The sequence below is a fragment of the Plecotus auritus genome (genome assembly GCF_963455305.1).
Source record: "Plecotus auritus genome assembly, chromosome: 2".
In the NCBI taxonomy this organism is placed as follows: domain Eukaryota; kingdom Metazoa; phylum Chordata; class Mammalia; order Chiroptera; family Vespertilionidae; genus Plecotus; species Plecotus auritus.
In genome coordinates, this window is record NC_137771.1 from 51,632,784 (window position 1) to 51,652,390 (window position 19,607).

Genomic DNA, 19,607 nt, shown 5'->3' on the forward strand with positions numbered 1-19,607 from the left:
AAACTGGCATTAATAAAAATATTTAAATTAGTGTTATAGTTAATATTGAAAGATCAGAATAAAAACAATAATATGCCACATAAAAGTAATATAATTACTCCCATTTACTGTGTTCTTGTCTGTGGGACATTTAATCGTTTAATCATTGGAAAGTGGATGTTAGCAGCATCATTTTAAAAACAAGAAAACTGACTCTTACAGTTGCAAAGGTCACAGAGATAATAATTGAAAGAGCTATGATTCAAACCCAGGTCTTTTGACATCGATGCCCATGTGCTCAATCTCTAAATCATTTGGTGTCTGGTTCTATTATCCTTTCTTTGTTATAGTTTGAACATGTCACTTTTAAGTTCAGAAAGTAATAAAATGAAAGTGTTTTCTTAGCAGAGAGAGAATTATTTACTAATACATATAAATCATCTATTCTTTGAATTTTTTAATACATCAAATGTGCCAGTTATTTTACGGTAGTAAAATCATTTCATTATTGAGAGTCCCTTAACTTAGTGTGAAATGTTTGATTTCATTGAATAGCTTAGAGGAGGATAAAGACAACCCATCTTCATCAAGTTTATTTGTCTTCTTTCTTGCTGATCCTTGAATATTCCTCTGAAAATGGTGATACTGATAAATGAGGCCAGTTTCTATAAGAAACTACAAATTTGTACCATAAAATTAGGAATAAATAAAACTGACTATCTTCTTTATGTGTTTTTCAAATATGTTTCAAAGTATAAAACTAGATCATTGAGGAGATTATAAAATTCCTTGTCTTCAAGGAATTTTTAATTTATCCCAGGAGTAGAAAATTTCAACACTTGTACAAAAAATAATTGGTTTAAGCATGTTGCTAAATCTATGAATAGATTTCTAGGAGGAGAGTAAGGAAGGAGACGTTAATTTTGAATCTAAGTTCAGAGTAACCATTCAATACATTCTTGTCGAAGTGAATTGAATTAAAAAATACATGTAGTATTAAATAAAAAATACTGTATAAATATACCCTTTAACTCTATATTTTTAAAAAAGAATGGTTCAATATAAAATGTCAATTCATCTTTGTTTATAACCAGGCTAAAAAATTACCTTACTTTGCATTATGGTTTCTCATATAATTTATTTTTTGGCGATCCAATTTTGCATTTGGAATCTGCACAATGTGGTCAACTCTTAAATCTTCAACAAAATGTTGTATGTAAGAAGCCAGATATTTTTTGCAGCATAAATTTTGCCAAAGAAACAGCAATTAAGACATATATTTTTGATCAAAGAAGTAGTACAATGTAATACCATTTAGTGCATACATATGCAGAATGGTAAACTAAGGGAAACTGGATAATTCAGATTGGACCTATAACTAGAAAATTAGTATTTTAAACCCTTTTTACTTATTAATAGTTTCAATGTTAAAATAAATTATTACATCAAAGGTTTTAACATTTTTCTCATTTGACATGTATTAATCTTATTTTCTAAAAAATCACAAATGATTAGTTCTTTCAAATGAGTATAGTAACCAAAAGGACATTAAAGTAATATAGTGTTTAAATGTGGATTGAAATCTATTAAACATATTGCCATTATCATAAAAATGATCATAGTATAAGGATATGAGCTCTAATGTATTACAACAAATGGAAATATAGAGAGAAATAATTATCTCCCATAGATTTTTTAAATCCTACAGGATAAAGTTTAAACTTTTGAGTCAAATAGTCAATACCCTCTAAACCCTGTTTCCTGCTGATATTCTCAACTCTCAACTCCTAATAATCTCTTACGTGAAATATTTTCTTTAGAACTCTTTGGTCACCAATCTCAGATGGATTCTTACCTCTGTATTATAAAAAACTCTTACTCCTCTCTGCCTCTTTTGTCCTTCTTTCCTAATTTTCATGAATCCTATATTTCTTTTAGAACAAATTTATGGAAACCCTCCATGAAGCCATATGCAAACAATTAAACTCCAAAGTACATATTGGAACAAGATATTTGCAGCAAAAATAGTCAATATATGATTAGGATCCTAAGAATGTATAAAAATTTCCTATAAATTAATATAAAAATGTTAATTGTGTTTAGTCTGTATTCCCCAAAAGCAGATGTTTAGAATATAATTCAAGCAGTATATTTAGGAGATGGTCTCAGGAAATACTGTAGAGGGTGTGTTGTCAAGCTATTTACTAGTGTGGACCATTGGACCTTGATCTCTCGGGGGAGCTCTGGCAAACAGTGTAAGACACCTGTGAGGGAGCTGAGCTAGTTATACTCCTGCCAGTCATTAGTTGAGGGCTGTCCCTCAGGGACATTAACCTCATGTAACCAGGGATATCTACACTAATAAAAGAGAAAGATGCTAATTGACCATACCTTCACGATGCCCACCAGCCAATCAGGAGTGAGTATGCAAATTAACCCAACAAGGATTGTGGGTTAATTTGCTTGTGCAGGTGCCAAGCGGCCGAGGGCGGGGTGGGAAGCTTGCGTTGTCGCCATGGCAACAACACAGGCATTCCGCACCGCCCCAGCCACTCAGGGCCTCTGGGCAGCGTGGGAAGGTGGGGCTGGAGCGGAAAGAGGTGGCTCCGGGCCGGAGCAGAAAGGCGGTGCCGGCAGCCAGGGAAAGGAAGGCCCATTCTTGCACGAATCTTCATGCATCAGGCTTCTAGTAACTTAAATAATTTCTTGTGCAAAAGGGTATATATGTTCAATAATATTCACAGACGGAATGTTTATAATAGAAAACAAACAAGACACCAGAAACAACTGTGATGTTCTTTAAAAGAAGAATAAGACATGAATCATAATATATTCATACAACAGGATACTATGCAATGGTGATCGGTCATCTACATCAAAATGGATGAATTTCACTAACTATACCAATTTTTCTGCTTCTCTTCCTACCCCTGGGACATTTATATCTCAGTTTCACTGTGTCAAAATATTCATAGTATAAGTGGATTTATATAATGTTCAAAAACATACAAAATCATTACTTTTTTAGGTATTTAAAGAGGTATAGAAAAGCTTTTTTAAAACTTTTAACAAACCAGAATAGTAAACATCATTTAGGAATTTGTAAGGCAAATAGAAAAATGTAGGCAGGGAGGAGCACCCAGAGGATTTTAAAGGTACTGGTTATTTGTTAAATTATATTGTGGGTACACATATTATTTTATATACAGAAAACATTTTATAACAAAAGATTGGATAGAGGAAGAAAAACCATGGAGTGAAACTGAGATATAATGTCCCAGGGTTAGGAAGAGAAGCAGGAAAAGGAGTCTACTAAGAGCCAAGAGGGAAAGAACAATTAATGATGGAAACTGTTGCTAGGCAGTGTGGGATGCAAAACGAATTGAAGTTAGTGGAATTGGAACTTAAGTCATTGAAGGCTTTGGTGACTGCAGTTTCAGCAACCGAGTTGGGGCATGTGTCGGAAAACAATGCCTCGAGAGGTAGTAAAAGGCGTGTGGATGGGTAGCCCTTTAAATAATCCTGCCAGTAAATGCAAGTAGGGAGATAGGTCATCATTTGCGGGGGAGGACAATTTGAACACTATTTAGAAGTATATTTTTAAAAGAGCATAGTCTTTTTTAGACCATGGATTAAAGGCATTAAGATCGTTAAATAGAAATTTAATTATAGGAAAAATGTCAACATCCTTTTAGGAAAAAGTATCCTGGAAAATCTTTGGGTTAAATCTTTTTGGTGAAAAAGATGTAAATATCTATACTAATAAAAGGATAATATGCTAATTAGACCCGATAGACCGAACATCCTTCCAGACATTCTTCCTGACAAAGCCAGGGCCCAGGCAAAGCCGCCCAGGGTCCCAGGTGCCTGAGGCCAGCCCGGGTGGCACCACCTGGGGTCCTAGGTCCCGGGTGCCTGCCCAAGTGAAGCCAGCCTGGGGTTCCAGGTGCCTGCCAGGGGCGAAGCCGGCATGGGGTCCTGGGTGCCTGTGGCTAGCCATAGGGAGGGAAGCCTGGGTCCCTGTTGCCTGCAGCCAGCTGGAGGAGGGAAGCCTGGGTCCCAGGTGCAGGGGCCGAGGCAGAGGCAGTTAGGGCAATCAGGCAGGCAGGCAGAGGTGGTTAGGGGCGATCAGGTAAGCAGGCGAGTGGTTAGGGGCGATCAGGCAGGCAGGCAGAGGGGTTAGGGGCAGGCAGGCAGAGGTGGTTAGGGGCAATCAGGCAGGCAGGCAGAATGGTTAGGAGCAATCAGGCAGGCAGGCAGGCAGGCAAGTGGTTAGGAGCCAGCGGTCCCGGATTGCGAGAGGGTGCAGGCCAGGCTGAGGGATGCCCCCACCCCCCCCCATGCAGGAATTTCATGCACTGGACCTCTAGTTTTAAATAATTATTTTATCTAACTGGAAAATTTCCCCCAAAGGATATTTTCTCAACTCTTTTGATGACTCCTAAAGCCTCTAGGATTCTGTTTATTATTGTTTCCATGTTCTTGCTAATTTTCATTGAACAAGAATTAGACCAACTTGAATTATAAAAGACATTCATGATGAGCCTACTTTAGAAAAATTATCAATTAGGGGACAAAGACTCCTTCCTTTACATATTGGGCAGCTTTAGTCATCATTATAATAAAATGTAGGTAAATTTTAATGATTACATGAAAGAGTATGTAGATAGCCTTGCCTAACTATACTAGTATATGTGTTTCATTAAAAAATAACATTACATTTAAAATTTTAAAAACATGGCATACAACTTGAAATTTCAATTTAATAAAATCTTGCTAGTGTGCATAGGGCAACACTGAGTGATGCTGCTGGCTTTGGCAGTGACATAATCTCAGCGTAGTAGAGCAGCAAGGAGGTGGGTGACTGCCATTTATTTTAATAGCAGGAAAAATTTTCAAGCTGTAGCAACATGCTCAATAAATTCTTCCATTACTGTAATACCAAAGGAGAGTTGAAAAATTTATTACACTTCTAGTTTTTTCCTTTGAGATATATATTCTTGTTCTGTTTCTATGGCAACGTTGATGGCAGTAACTAAACCTTTAACTTCTTTCTAGACTCCCTGATGGCTTCACACAGCTTCTAAACCTGACCCAGCTCTACCTGAATGACGCTTTTCTTGAATTTCTTCCAGCCAATTTTGGAAGGTAAGAATAAAAAATTTAAATGATTCCATTTTATTTCACTTTAGGTAAACACTTTACCTGAGCCAGTTGGTGAAGCTTTAAAGTGACTATTGTGATAAACCTCATTATCATTCAGTAAATGAGACAATGTTAACCTATGAAACATTTTGCAAAAAATAAAATAAAATTAGGTCATTAATAATCAAATAGCCCAGCTGATGGTTGCTCAGTGGTTGGATGTCAACCCATGAACCAAGAGGTCCCCAGTTCGATTTCTAGTCAGGGCACATGTGGGGTTGCAGGCTCCATCCCTGGTGGGGGACATACAGGAAATAGCTGATCGATGAGGTCTCTCTCATTGATGTTTCTATCTCTCTATCCTTCTCCCTTTCTCTTTCTATAAAAAAAAAGAAAATATTTTAAAAAATAATATATATGTATTTCCCTTTTTAAAAAATAATCAAATAAATTGCATGTGTTAAATATAAAAAAATTTAAAAGATATGGAAAAATACACATGAATATTTATGGCTCTTGAGTTGGAAAATACCTTTATATAATAGAAACAAAGGGAAATATAAATGGATACATAGATGTGAGTACATAAACACTTTTGAAATAAAATAACATCAGAAGATATTTAACAATTAAGGAAAAACAATAAACTGGGAAAATATTTCCATCATGTATGGGAAGCAAATTATATCCTTAACTATTAAGAATTCTTACATATGAGTATGAAAGCAAAACTTTCATTAGAAAAAAATGGGTAAATGATATGTACAAGCAATCCATAATAAAGTACAAATTTCCAATCAATGAAAAATATTTATCCTGACAAATAGTAAAAATAATACAAGTTAAAATGACAATAAAGTGCCATTGTGTTCTAGCATATTACAGAAATCGTTTCTAAAGAATGAGGAAAGATCTCCTTACTCTGCTGATGGAATTGCAGAGTGATATGAGCTGTGTACAAGGCAGTGTAAACTTAAAAGGTTTGAAAATATTTACAACCACTGCTTCTGCCATTCATTTCTAGAAATGTATCATATCATCATCAAATATCACACTAGGTTTTATGGACAAGAATATTTATCATTATTTACAATATGAATAAAGTGGAAGCACACATCCATCTGAGAGATGGGTTAAATATATTAAGTTGCATCCACATGACAGTCTGTGGAGATTTATAATGTTGTATATGGAAATATGTTTATAGATCATATGATATGTTATATTTAGGAAAATATTATAACAAAATATATAAACTATGTTCACAATATTAATATATATAGGCATGAAATAAAAGACTGGTTCCTTGGAAGTAAAATTAGGGAAATTTTTATTTTCATCTCTATATTTACAATATTTTCCAGGTATTCTGCAATACATCTTTTTTCTCCAATTTTCTTGAAATAAATTGATACGCAGCACTATACAAGTTTAAGGTATAGGGCATGATCACTTGACTTACATATCTTGTGAAATGATAACCATAATAAGTTTAGTTAACAATCATCACCTCATATAATTACAAAAAATGTTTTTCCCATGAGTTTGTTGGTTTTTTTTTTTTTTGTGGGTTTTTTTGCGGGGGGCGGGAGGGCGCAGTGGGGCAGGAAGAGGAGATTTCTCATATAAATATAATCATACCATATTTCTCTGTCCAGCTTAATTACCTCAGACTCCATTCATTTTGACACAAATGGCAGTTTGTCCTTTTTACAGCTAAATAGTATTTCATTATATGTATTTAATTTATCTATTAAGCTATTGATGAAGACTTAGGTTGTTTTCGTGTCTTGGCTATTGCAAACATGAAAAATATATCTTAAAAGTTAAGACAATTTAAGTTTATTAACTGCATTTTTCTAAGTGATCATCATTGAAAGTGCTCAAATAATAGACTGAGTATAACTTGACACCTATCTGTTGGCAGAAGCTAGTGCAGATGTTAAGAACTCTGGAATAATGATGTCCCTAAGCATGTACCAGCTCCCATTTGCATATAGATTGTATTAACATTTCCCAAATTCCCTTACTTTTGCAGATCAGATCACAGCACCTACAAACACCCTGTTCTTGGACAGTTTTTAAAATTCACAGATCTTCGAAAGAGCATTTACCTGGCTTCTGAATGAGCTAGTACTTCACCATTCATTCATCTAAATTAACATTGTCCTTCTGGTAGTGAGCACAACTGCAATGATGCCTTTGATTTATCAAATGAGAAAAAGTCTAATTGTCACCTGAAGAAACACTTTTGTCTTGAAATTTTTTTCAGTTCTCTTTTAGCAGTCCTAATATGAGGGAAGAGATTTGGCAAATAGAAAGCATAATACCAAAATTGAAACCACTTGGAATTAGATTTTAATTTTGTGTAAATAGCATGCCAAAATATGATCTATTTTATTATTGTTATCTAAACAGTTTTTTAACTGTCACTTGGATAGCTTGTCAAAGGGATGCTTAAAAGCCCTTTCAAAACCTGAGATTTCGTGTTCCTAAGAGCCAAAATAAGTCACAAAATATCATCACGCTAGTACAAATATTGAAAATATTTGAGACATATAAATGTTTAAGAAATCTCTTCTACTAGCAATATACCCATGTGCTGGAGAACTGAATCATATAGAGATTAAGAGTTATATAATTAAATTAGAAATTTAATAGGAGTTAAAACAGAAAAGAAATGGGAAGAGACCTAGATGAATGTACAAAAGCACAACAAATATGGGCAATAATAGGTGAAATCATTCAAATAGTGAATTATTCCCCAAACACTTAAGTATTCAGAGAATCCATTCAATGTTGCTCTAAAGAAGCCTCAACTGAGTACATTTTAAAACTCAGTTGTAGACATTGGCAACAAAAGTCCCCCAGGCTGCAGACCTTAATAAGTAGTTAGGTGTGAAATGTATTCCTAATCACGTGTTACACAGCAACAGAAACTGCGAGCATCTTTTACCTCCTCCAGGATTTCCCCAACCCCAGAACTGTCACAGGACAGATGATGCTATAGATTTTTCATGACATCCAGTTCCAAAATGTTAAGATGTTCATCTTCAAGTCAATGAAATATGGTATTAGCAGGGTCACCTAAGACCGTCAGAAAACACAGATATTTACATTATGATTCATTAACAGTAGCAAAATTACAGTTATGAAGTAGCAATGAAAATAATTTTATGGTTGGGGGCCTCCACAACATGAGGAACTGTATTAAAGGGTCGCAGCATTAGAAAGGTTGAGAACCACTGCTCTATATGTTATGGTATTGTTATCACAAACTCATTACAGAGGAGGAAGCTTCAATTAGACGGGGTTAATTTGCCCAGAGTCACAGAGGTAGAATGTGAGAGTCTGGATTTCATCCAAATCTGACCATAAAGCCCAAGCTCTTAATCCTATGCTATTTTATTTGCTTCACAAGTTCATGTATAGTCTTTTGAGGGAAAGTGTTGCTATGTTCCAGTGAACACAGCACTTGGAATTTAGTAGATAGTAGTCTGTTGAATATATAAAATTAAACAGTGAATATATTTTTATAAAACATGAAATGTAGAAGTGATATCTTTGAAAGATATTTATTTCCTGGAAATTTTGATTTTACAAATTATTTGTCAAATTTGCTTTTGACAAATGATATTCGTTATTATCTAATGTTGATATGACCCTATTCATAATCAATTTGTATAATTCTTTAAAGTCTGTAACGAAGGTATATAATGTTGAACATAGTTGTTTTGATAATATAATAATTATTGACTGTACCATAGTAATATTGTTTTATAGAAAAAAATAAGAAGCAATTTTTAAATTTATTTCTATAGACTTGTCAAATTACGGATCTTGGAGTTAAGAGAAAATCACCTGAAAACTCTACCAAAGTAAGTGACTGTGTATTTTCTAAATTTTGAGTTGTGATTTTTTTTCCCACTGGTATTTAAAAAAAATGACTATTTTTATTTTGGCTATGCTTTGCCATTTTGATTGAGTGAATTTTTCTATATTTTTTCCTGGAGACTGAAAAGTATAATATACTGTAAGAGTTTTGCATTAAGTAAGAATGAATTCTGCCTTATAAAATCATATAGTTACATGGGAAGAGTCTATTTAAGGTTCATCTCCTAGCTAAACTAACACAGCAGGAATGTTAGTCTGTCAATTTCATTGAAACTTATGAAATTGATATTTTAAGCACAGAAACAATCAAGAGTTTCAAAAGGTTCAACCCAGTGCTGAATGTTTCAAGTTAATTTATGGATTGTGTTAGTTTTCAGTTTTTAAATCAAGACTATGCAAAAATATTATATAAAAATAATTACTTTTTTCCTAGAGATCCTAAAATGGTTTGAGAAAATTTATATTTATACATTCTTTCAAACTGTACCTTTTTACTAGTTTATTTAAATTTTGGTTTATATAAAAACACAGGATATTTTATGTAAAAATGAATACCTAAAATGTTATGCAATGTTTACTTTAATAAAATGCTTTGCTTTACCCTGCCTTGACCTATTCATGTCTAATAATAGAATTTTGTGTTGTACAGAAAAAAATGTGTTTGAAAAACAAAAATTATTCAAAATGTAGTTTTTATTCAAATAAATTAACATGATATGTATATGTTACAACTAACTTATTGAAAGTACCATTGCTATTATTACCTTCCTGTAGTATTGCAGAAAAAGACTGAGTACAGTGTTTCATTCTTCAAAAATCAGCAAGACTTAGAGACCTTTTCTCTGCTAACCAAAACTCAATTGTATTTTTTACTTTTTAAAATATTTCCCCTAAGCAAACTGTACTGAATTCCATTGATTTTTTTAACCAATATTTCAATAAAATATCTTCAAGTACATTTTATGTATGCTATAATGTATAAAAATTTTGTCAATTCAAGACTTTCAATAATGATATTGATTTCATTTAAATATATAAATAAAGATAAAACATCTATTTGTTCCTCCATAAATGGAAGAAGACAAGGAGAGAACATGAAAAGGAGAAAATATCCCTATATCTAGCTATCCTGAACTTTTGAGTAGCCTTTCTCTAAGCTAAAGCATTAGGCATAAGTCTAATGAAATGCATCTCTTTCAGGTTAGGGGCATAAACGAGAGGGGAGAATGATGGAGAGTGTTACTGGTTCAGCATCAATCTCCTGTAAATGCAGTTGGTGCCACCATTTCCATGCCAAGGGCTTTAAATGTTACATTTAAAGTAGAATGGAAACATGGCTAAGCAAAAACTGAACCATGGGAAATAGCATTGTCCCTTCATCTAATATATATGTTTAGATCAAGTCTCCTTGAACATACTGAGTGTGTAGAGGAGAGTCCTTTCCTCTGCTCTCAAATAATGGTTTTGATGTGAAATATAAAACAAATCTATACTAATAAAAGAGTAATATGCTAATTAGACTGAGAGACCTTCCAGGAGACCTTCCGGACATCTTTCGGACAAAGCCATGGTGGCGGGGCTGAGGCAGAGGAGGTTAGGGGTGATCAGGCCAGGAGGGGAGGGCAGTTGGAGGTGATCAGGCCAGCAGGGGAGGCAGTTGGGGATGAGCAGGCAGGCAGGGGGGCCAGTTGGGGGCAAGCAGGCCAGCAGGGGGGGGCAGTTTGGGGTGAGAAGGCTGGCAGGCAGAGCGGTTAGGGGTGATCAGGCAGGCAGGCAGGTGAGCGGTTAGGAGCTAGCAGTCCTGGATTGCGAGAGGGATGTCCCAGATTGGAGAGGGTGCAGGCTGGGCTGAAGGACCACCCCCCCCCCCTACACAAATTTCGTGCACCGGGCCACTAGTCAAATATAAGCTGTCAGGTTTTTAAGTATATATTTTAACATATAAATTTTAAATATAAATTAAAGCCTGACCTTAGATTGCATTTACGGACTTTATAAGAGATGCTGTGAGAACAGTTCAGAGTCATGAGTAACAATGCTCATAATTGGTGCATAGGTATTGTGGTCCAGTATCAAACAATTAAATTTAGTAGAATAATATGCATTCAACTATGTTTGGCCTGAAAAAACATTTTAAAAAAGTATAGAAGTAACACCAGGTCTCCTTGGTAGACAGATATGCATGTATGACTTATATAGATGTTACAGTTTTTACATTTAAAAGCATGTTTGAGTCATTTTTAATCTTGTGTGTTCATTTTTTAGCTTATAGACAAAAATATAAAGAATCAAAATATGCATAAAATATGGAGAACTGTATCTTAGTTTTTAGTGTCTATAAAATGAGAATTGAAGACAGAAGTTCTGTCTTAAATAAAAATAAACTGTGTTTTCACTATGTATTATACAATGTACCTTCTGATCCTCAATCTAGACCTGTAACTGAGATATGTGAGAGCTTTCTACTGTTCTTTACTTCATACCTCCAATGAAAATAAAGGAAGAAATTTAGTTTTAGGAAAAACAATTTAGTTTTATAATAATTCATCCAAGAAGAAATAGCGCATAATTTTCTCAGGGAAACAAATAAGATGCCAAGTCTTCAGTGGGTTCTTAGTGATTTTCTCTTCTTTTTATCTTCTGTCTTAAAATCTATATGTCTGACAATCTGTTCCAAAGATAAAAATGTGTAAGAATTATGGTATGCCATCCATTCAAATGCGTAGTCCTTAAGTAAACTGGTAGAGACATTCTGATCTGTGCAGATTCTAGAACAATTCTTTCAGTTATTACCTAGAAGTCAGTATCATAAATTTTACACTATTTTGTGATCATTCCTTTAGATATCAATGAGTGAGGAAATTAAATTTCTCAGGTACACATTTCCTAAAATATAATTGAAACAGTCTTAATTATGAGTAATAATTGAGGATGTTGAACAACTGAAGAAACCAAATAATCAAAAAGAAAAATCTTTAGATTTTTAAGATACAACTTTTCCTAACAGAATTATTTTCCTAATTATGGTTTTTGAGGTCTGTATCTATTTCCAATATTTTTGTGGCCCATTGTGAGTTTTCACAAAAAGTAGATTATTTGGCATTTTATGTAAAATAAGCCACATCAGAATACATAGTATACTATGAAAGAGCACCAAAAATACGAAGGATGCTGTCAGTTTTAAAGTACCAAAATTTATCAAGTGGTTAATTTTAATTATACAAATGTTTGTTCAAAAGAGAATGTTTTATTGAGCAAAATTTCATTTGGTTCATAAATAGAACTATAGTTCCCTATCATCTATGAAATTTTTTGAATTCTCCATAGGAAAACATTATTAAGGAATAATTTAAAGAAAACATTTCCCAAGTACACGCATGAATAATACTCTAAAACTACTAAGCTATATGTGCTTGAAAACTAGTAAATAGTGTGTTCATTATACATGATTTTATTCCTTAGGTGCCATTGTTTTTATTTAGTGATTTCCCTCCTGACAACAAAGGTTCAAAAACTCTACAGTATTCCTCTTCTATGAATACCTAAGGACCCACACACATATTCACAGGTATCAAAATGTTATACCTTGTCTAGCCATATTCTAAGAGAAAGGACCCCCTTGAATTATAAATATAAATCAAAACCAGAGCTACAGTAAAACACTACCAAAGAAAGACATTAGATCATGAAAGTCAAGATAAAAGCTTAACTATTTCAGATTAAAGAAGACTAGAGACATATTAACTAAAAATAGTTATCTGAATTGTTTATTTTTCTAAAAATTTATTGAGACAACTGGCAATAACTTGCATGGGATCTGAGGAAGGACTGAATGATAGTCATGTATCAGTGCTGATTTCCTAATTTGGATGGCTGCATTTTGGTTTGGTAGGAGGATGTTCTAGTTTCTAGCAAATACACACTACGATTGGGGGATGATGGGGCACCAGGTTTGTACTGTACTCGCAAATATTCAGAAAAGTTATGTATGGTACTTTGAAACTTTTTATGATTGTTTAAACATAATAACTTTTAAAAAGAGATTTTCAAACATAAATTCTTTAAAATTTAAAAAAAGCACTGTCTCGTGGAGAAAATTATCAGCTTCATTTCTGAAATACTTGTAGATGTAGAGGGCAAGAGAAGAGTTTGCATTCATGTACTAAAATGCTTAACTGTTTGTTAAAATGAGCATTTGTACACATATGATAAAGGTTCTACATATATGAATAATATGTGTACAGTGGATTTATTTTTTCCTACCTAAATGGCAATGAATACTCTCTATATAATTTATCAGTCAGATTTCTATTCATTTGCAAATAATATATTTTAATTTTCATGTAAGCTCGTTTACTCTTTTTAAATAAGATTATTCTATAGGAAGACTTACAAAAATAGACTGTACTTGTCAGGTGTTGTTGTTCTTTTTTTTTTTAAACCTCTCTTTGTTATCTATTTCACTACCAATTATCATTGTCAGCATAATGAAGAAAATTGTATAAAATACTATGTATTCTGAGTTGGACAGGTGTGAATAAGTCTTTTTCTCTTCTCATTTTAGTGATTCTATTAACAGATTTATTTCATTTGGTATTACTCTACTAGTTACTTCAATAAAATACATCAATAGGTTCTATGGTTCTATTGTAACAAAAAATTCTATAGTCAAGCACAGCTTACAAAATAGATTTTTGATGTTAACTCTGTTTTTGTGACTATAAAACATAATTGGATACAAGGCGTTTTTATAACCATACTAGAGGCCCGGTGCACAAAATTCATGCACTCGGGTGGGGGGGGTGTCCCTCAGCCTGGATGCAAGAGGGTGCAGGCCAGGCCGAAGGACCCCACTGGTGCATGATTGGCACTGGGGAGGGACACAGGAGGTTGGCCAGCCAGGGAGGGACTGTGGGAGGGCTCCAGGGCATGTCCGGGCCATCCCGCTCAGTCCCGATTGGCCAGCCCCCGGCAGCAAGCTAACCTACTAGTCGGAGCATCTGCCTCCTGGTGGTCAGTGCACATTATAGCGACTGGTCAACTGTCTGCCCCCTGGTGGTCAGTGCACATCATAGCGAATGGTCAACCAGTTGATTGTCTGAACCCTGGTGGTCAGTGCACGTCATAGTGAGCAGTTGAGTGGCATTAGCATATCATTAGCATATTACGCTTTGATTGATTGAATGACCAACCGGACACTTAGCATATTAGGCTTTTATTATATAGGATTACCTTATGGTTTTACCAATATATATCAATTTTTAAGGCATGGTGTTTTGATAAGCCCCTGGTACCATCCCATTCTGAGTTATCTTTATAGAAAGTGACAATATGACAAGCTAGCTAACCAAGATAATCATATTAGTGACCTCTAGTTGTAGAGAATTGTACTTAGAACTAGGTATTTTCTTTATTTCTTCTTACCTAGTCTTATACTTTAAATTCAGATGAAATAAGTGCTAATTATAACATACTATATTTAAAAACATTCTGTAAATTATAATGCATTATAACAATATAATTATTAGAGGTCCTTCTAAAATATCAAACATATACCTTCCAAAGATTCACAAAAGGAAAGGCTAGAGCTCTCAGTCTTGTGAACTAATTATATTTTTTAGCCTACTTTCAACATAAAATTAGGATTCAAATATTACGATTAGTTAAGGTTGAGTCAGGTCCAATGAGGAGCTAGGGAGAGGGCACAAAAGCAAAAATGAAACAAAACCATGAGATAAAATTGCTCTTTTCAGAGTATTCCAATCAATACCCACTCTGATCCCTGATGATTAAATTTACCAAAAGACAAGAACTGCTTCACATACAATAGTGAGGTTCAAAGTGCTGTGGCTTCAGTTTCATTAGAACTCGAGGCTTAGTCTCTAGAGAAGCAATTAGCCTGTGCTTCGTTGTTTCACCTGGGAAGAGCCGTAATGTACTTGAATGGGTATCTACTTTGCAGTCAGACCAACCTGGATTTGTATTCAGGCCCTTGCTGCTCCTTTATGAATTATTTTGCTTCTTTGAACTTCAGCGCCATTATTTTTAAAGAATACTTGATGGTCATTAACTCCTTTAAATGGTAAATTATAGTTTGGGTCATAGTTGATGAAAATTAGTTTGTGGTCATTAGAACCAGGAAAATACTTTAACAAAGGTAGCATGTTGCGGCACTTGGAAAACATGAGTGTGTGCAAGAAAAGATTGGCCTGAGTAATACATATTTTTTCATTTTATCTCATAATTATATCTTTATGAGAAGGGGAATGGAGAGTGTTTTTAGTATTTTCTTTGTAATAAATGCTTAAAAATAATGTGATGCTGTTTTGCTTTTCTTATTTTTAAGCAGTACTGTAATAAGAGATAGAAATGATTCTCTCTCATCCCAGTAGTGTATGTAAAAATTTAAATATCTAGTTATCAATTCTTGAAGACTGTTATTTCTTCTTTTAAAAATTGGTAGTTTCTTTGGATAAATTGGACTAAGATACTAAAAGGCATGATAAAAAATAAATAAAGCTTTCAGCAAGCACCTGGAGGAACATATCCACCATCTGTGACTCCATGTCCTTTTATAAACCCATTCACTGCCGCTTTGCAAATTTAAATAATTTATTGTGTATGGTTGTTCTCCCCTTTATGGGTAAATGTAATTCCTTTACTAAAGATATATTCTAAACATCATACTAGTGTTGATCTTGGTCTCAAAATCTTGGGCTAGAAAAATAAAAAAGACACAAAGGAGCTCCTTCATAAACCTACTCCTATGGCCTCAGATATTACCTCTCTGGTGGTGAATTTGCAAAGATTTACCCTAATTCCAATTCCATAGTCCATAGTCAGATCTCAAGTGGAATATTCACCACATATAAAAACTGAAATAATTTTCATCTTTCTCCTCTACCCACCACTCCATTGCAAACCAAACCAAACAGAAATCCCAAGCTTCTTAGTATACACTGCCTCATCACAGTACCATCCACCTAATCACAGAAATTAGAACTCTTTTTTTTAAAATATATTTTATTGATTTTTTACAGAGAGGAAGGGAGAGGGATAGAGAGTTAGAAACATCAATGGGAGAGAAACATTGATCAGCTGCCTCCTGCACACCTCCTACAGGTGATGTGCCCACAACCAAGGTACATGCTCTTGACCGGAATCGAACCTGGGACCTTTCAGTCCGTAGGCCAATGCTCTATCCACTGAGCCAAACCAGTTAAGGCCATAAATTAGAACTCTTAATCCTCTCTTCCTCTCCTACTACTCTCAAATCCACCTGCCATCAACATATGCCCTATCTAAGCACTCCTCCCTTCCTTCCATCATTGTCCTACTTGAGTTTCTTAATATTACTTGCCTCACCCTCCAGTAACTAACTCTTCCCTTCCTCCTATCTCTCCCGCTGGAATCCACATCTTTATTGTTGTCAGAGCTTAAATTGCCACGTGTCAGTGTAAAAGCTCACAATGACTGCTCACAGGGGGCAGAAGACACATGCCAATACCCTTTATAGTTTAGAGTTAGCATTTCTACTGTCATTACCTCCCAACATTCACCATCCCACAGGGACTCTCCGCTGCATCCAAAACACTATACACCTTTGTTTCCCTGGGCATCTTTCTTGGAACCTTTCTCTTTTCTGTCTGAAAAGCTCCAAATCATCCCTTAATTTTTACATCACTTTTGCTTTGAAATTGATAATAGATTCTACATTCAGAGTGGTAACTTTGAAAATCTTAGTTTTTCAAGGTAACATTTTCATTAAAAAATTTATCTACTTATACTTTGACTCAGAAATTGAATAAGCTTAATTTTGTGAGGTTTTTATCATCTTGATTTTGTTATTTGAAGTTCCAACTCTATAGTCTAGCTGTTAGATAAGTGAGGCTGAATAATCTGCTTTTCCTTTATAGTTACAGATTTTGTAATAGCACAGCCTTAGCAATAGTGGCCCCTCAAGAGGTATTGGTGAATTGATTTTCAACAGAGCCCTTCTATAGTATAGATGGTCAACGACTTTTGATGGTTCAACTTTACAATTATGCAAAAGCCATACACATTCAATAGAAACTGTACTTTGACTTTTGAATTTTGATCTTTTCCTGGGCTAGTGATAATGCAGTTCGATATCTCTTATGATGCTGGGCAACAACAGCAAGAAGATTTTGCCCAACTGTAAGCTAATATAAGTGTTCTGAGCTAGACTAAGGTAAGTTAGGTATACTAAGTGCATTTTTAATTTATTGACAATGCATTTATCAGGCTATAACCCTATTGTAAGTCAAGAGCATCTGTATTTTGGCAAGTGCAAGGAAAAAAACTGAACTTCAGGAGATATGTTTTATTTCAGCATTTTCCAATATTTCTCTGACATTCATGTTTTAATTTTTACTTTTAAAAAGGACTTTTGATAAGTAAACAATAAATTACTTTATTATTGATAGTTGGCTCCATAATGCACACTAAAACCAATAAAGTGTATCTAATTCTCCAAATGTATCTTACTGCTTTCTTATGTCTCCACTTTCCTCTCTACTCAAGTCTGGGTTAATTCAGGTCATTCAATATGCAAAATACATCCTAAAAAGGCTTGATTTCCTCCCAAACAGGCGCAAGGGGAATATTTCTCAGTTGCTTTCATTTTGGACACTTTCTGTGACATTTAACATCACTACTCAAACAATATTGAAAATTCACATAAGATATTAACTTTATGACATTAATTTCCTCTAATATACATTTTATATTTCCTTTTAGTAACATGAGATTTTAGTTTGTCCTTTCTTGGCTTTTAAAAATTATTATTTCTTTCCTGCCATACTACAAATTTTATTATGTTTAGTTTTAGCTCATTTACACTCCAAATGATCCCAAATCTTTATGTAACTATATTGTACTGCTACTCATTTTTTCTTTATAGTTAACCTTTTCAAATACATTAAAAGGACTTCTGTTAATATTTAGTAGATAATAACAATCTTTTCCAGATGTAAATTCCCTATAATTTTCTAAATAAGAAATAACATTAATTCAATTAAAATGCTGTGACTCTTATCAAACATTAGCTGTTTAGATTTATGTTTGTTCTAAAAAGATAGATTGAAAATATTATGCTACACGAATTGGTTAAAAGTAAGAATAATACATTTCTCTATTAAATATTCAATGACATCCTGGTTGGTGTTGCTCAGTGGTTTGGAGCATCGTCCTGCCCGTGGAATGGTTGCAGGTTTGATTTCTGGTCAAGGGCATGTACCTGGGTTGCAGGTTCATCCTTGGCCCCGGTTGAGGCACACGTGGGAGGCAATCAATTGATGTGTCTCTCTCACATCAATGTTTCTCTCTCTCTCCTGCCCTCCCTCCCTTCTACTCTCTCTAAAATCAATAGAAAAAAATATCCTCAAGTGAGGATTAACAAAAAATAAATATTCAGTGACAATTTGAATAAATTAATTACGTTTACTTACATTAAATGTTATTAATGCCCTAGCCCAGTGGTCGGCAAACTCATTAGTCAACAGAGCCAAATATCAACAGTACAACAATTGAAATTTCTTTTGAGAGCCAAATTTTTTAAACTTAAACTTCTTCTAATGGCACTTCTTCAAAATAGACTCGCCCAGGCCATGGTATTTTGTGAAAGAGCCACACACAAGGGGCCAAAGAGCCGCATGTGGCTCGCGAGCCGCAGTTTGCCGACCACTGCCCTAGCCAGTTTGGCTCACTGGATAGACTGATGACCTGTGGACCAAAGGGTCCCGGGTTAGATTCCAGTCAAGGGCACATACATTGTTTGCAGGCTTCTCCCCAGCCCAAGCCCTCATCAGGGCTCATGCAGGAGGCAACCAGTCGACGTGTTTCTCTCTATCTTTCCCTCTCTTTTCCACTCTCCCTAAAAAAAAATCAATGGAAAAATATCCTCAGGTGAGGATTAACAACAACAATAAAGTTATTAAGGCTATTGACTGTAGTAAAACATTTCTAAATTAAATAGATTTCTAATAGCAAAAACTTTACTTGGATTAAATGTCTCATGCAATTTCTAAAAGCAAAAGGAAAAGCATTTCTTATATGAAATAGAATCTTAAAGGGCATCTCTTTAATTATTATAACCAACCAAATGGACACACATTTTAAAATATACTTATATAATTTATAATTTATTAAAGGAAGATTTTATACTTACAGGTTTTATTTCAGGGAGAATATAAGATTAAAAATATTTGGCTTTTAATTTTATATGATAACATCTAAATCACTAAAGTATGGCACTCAAGACTACCCTTACCTTCCCTCCAACCACTCCCCTGCTTAATTCCCTAAATATGACTTGCAGGTTCATACTTCTGTACACTTACTGATACATTCTTATTTTACATGACTTCATATCACATAAGACTTTCTCATAAGCCAGTTTAAAAATAACACCTTGTAAGAGGTATACCTGATATATACCGAATGTGACAGATACTACTCCAGGCACAAAAAGATATGACAATGAACAATAGATTCTCTCTTCTTCAATGACTTTCAAGCCTCACAGAAGGAGACAAGCCATTAACACAAACAAATATGTGAATAAGATA

At 34.4% G+C, this 19,607-nt stretch overlaps 1 protein-coding gene across 5 annotated transcripts in view; it reads left to right on the plus strand.

Moving 5' to 3' along the window:
* The window catches only part of LRRC7 (leucine rich repeat containing 7), a 496,684-nt gene that overhangs the window by 229,903 nt on the left and 247,174 nt on the right, over positions 1–19,607 (plus strand). For all 5 annotated transcript variants that reach the window (XM_080658305.1, XM_080658301.1, XM_080658302.1 and 2 more), the window contains exons 6-7: positions 5,038–5,127; positions 8,946–9,002. In XM_080658305.1, the coding sequence (XP_080514431.1) occupies positions 5,038–5,127; positions 8,946–9,002 (147 nt within the window). The remainder of the gene's footprint in view (positions 1–5,037; positions 5,128–8,945; positions 9,003–19,607) is intronic.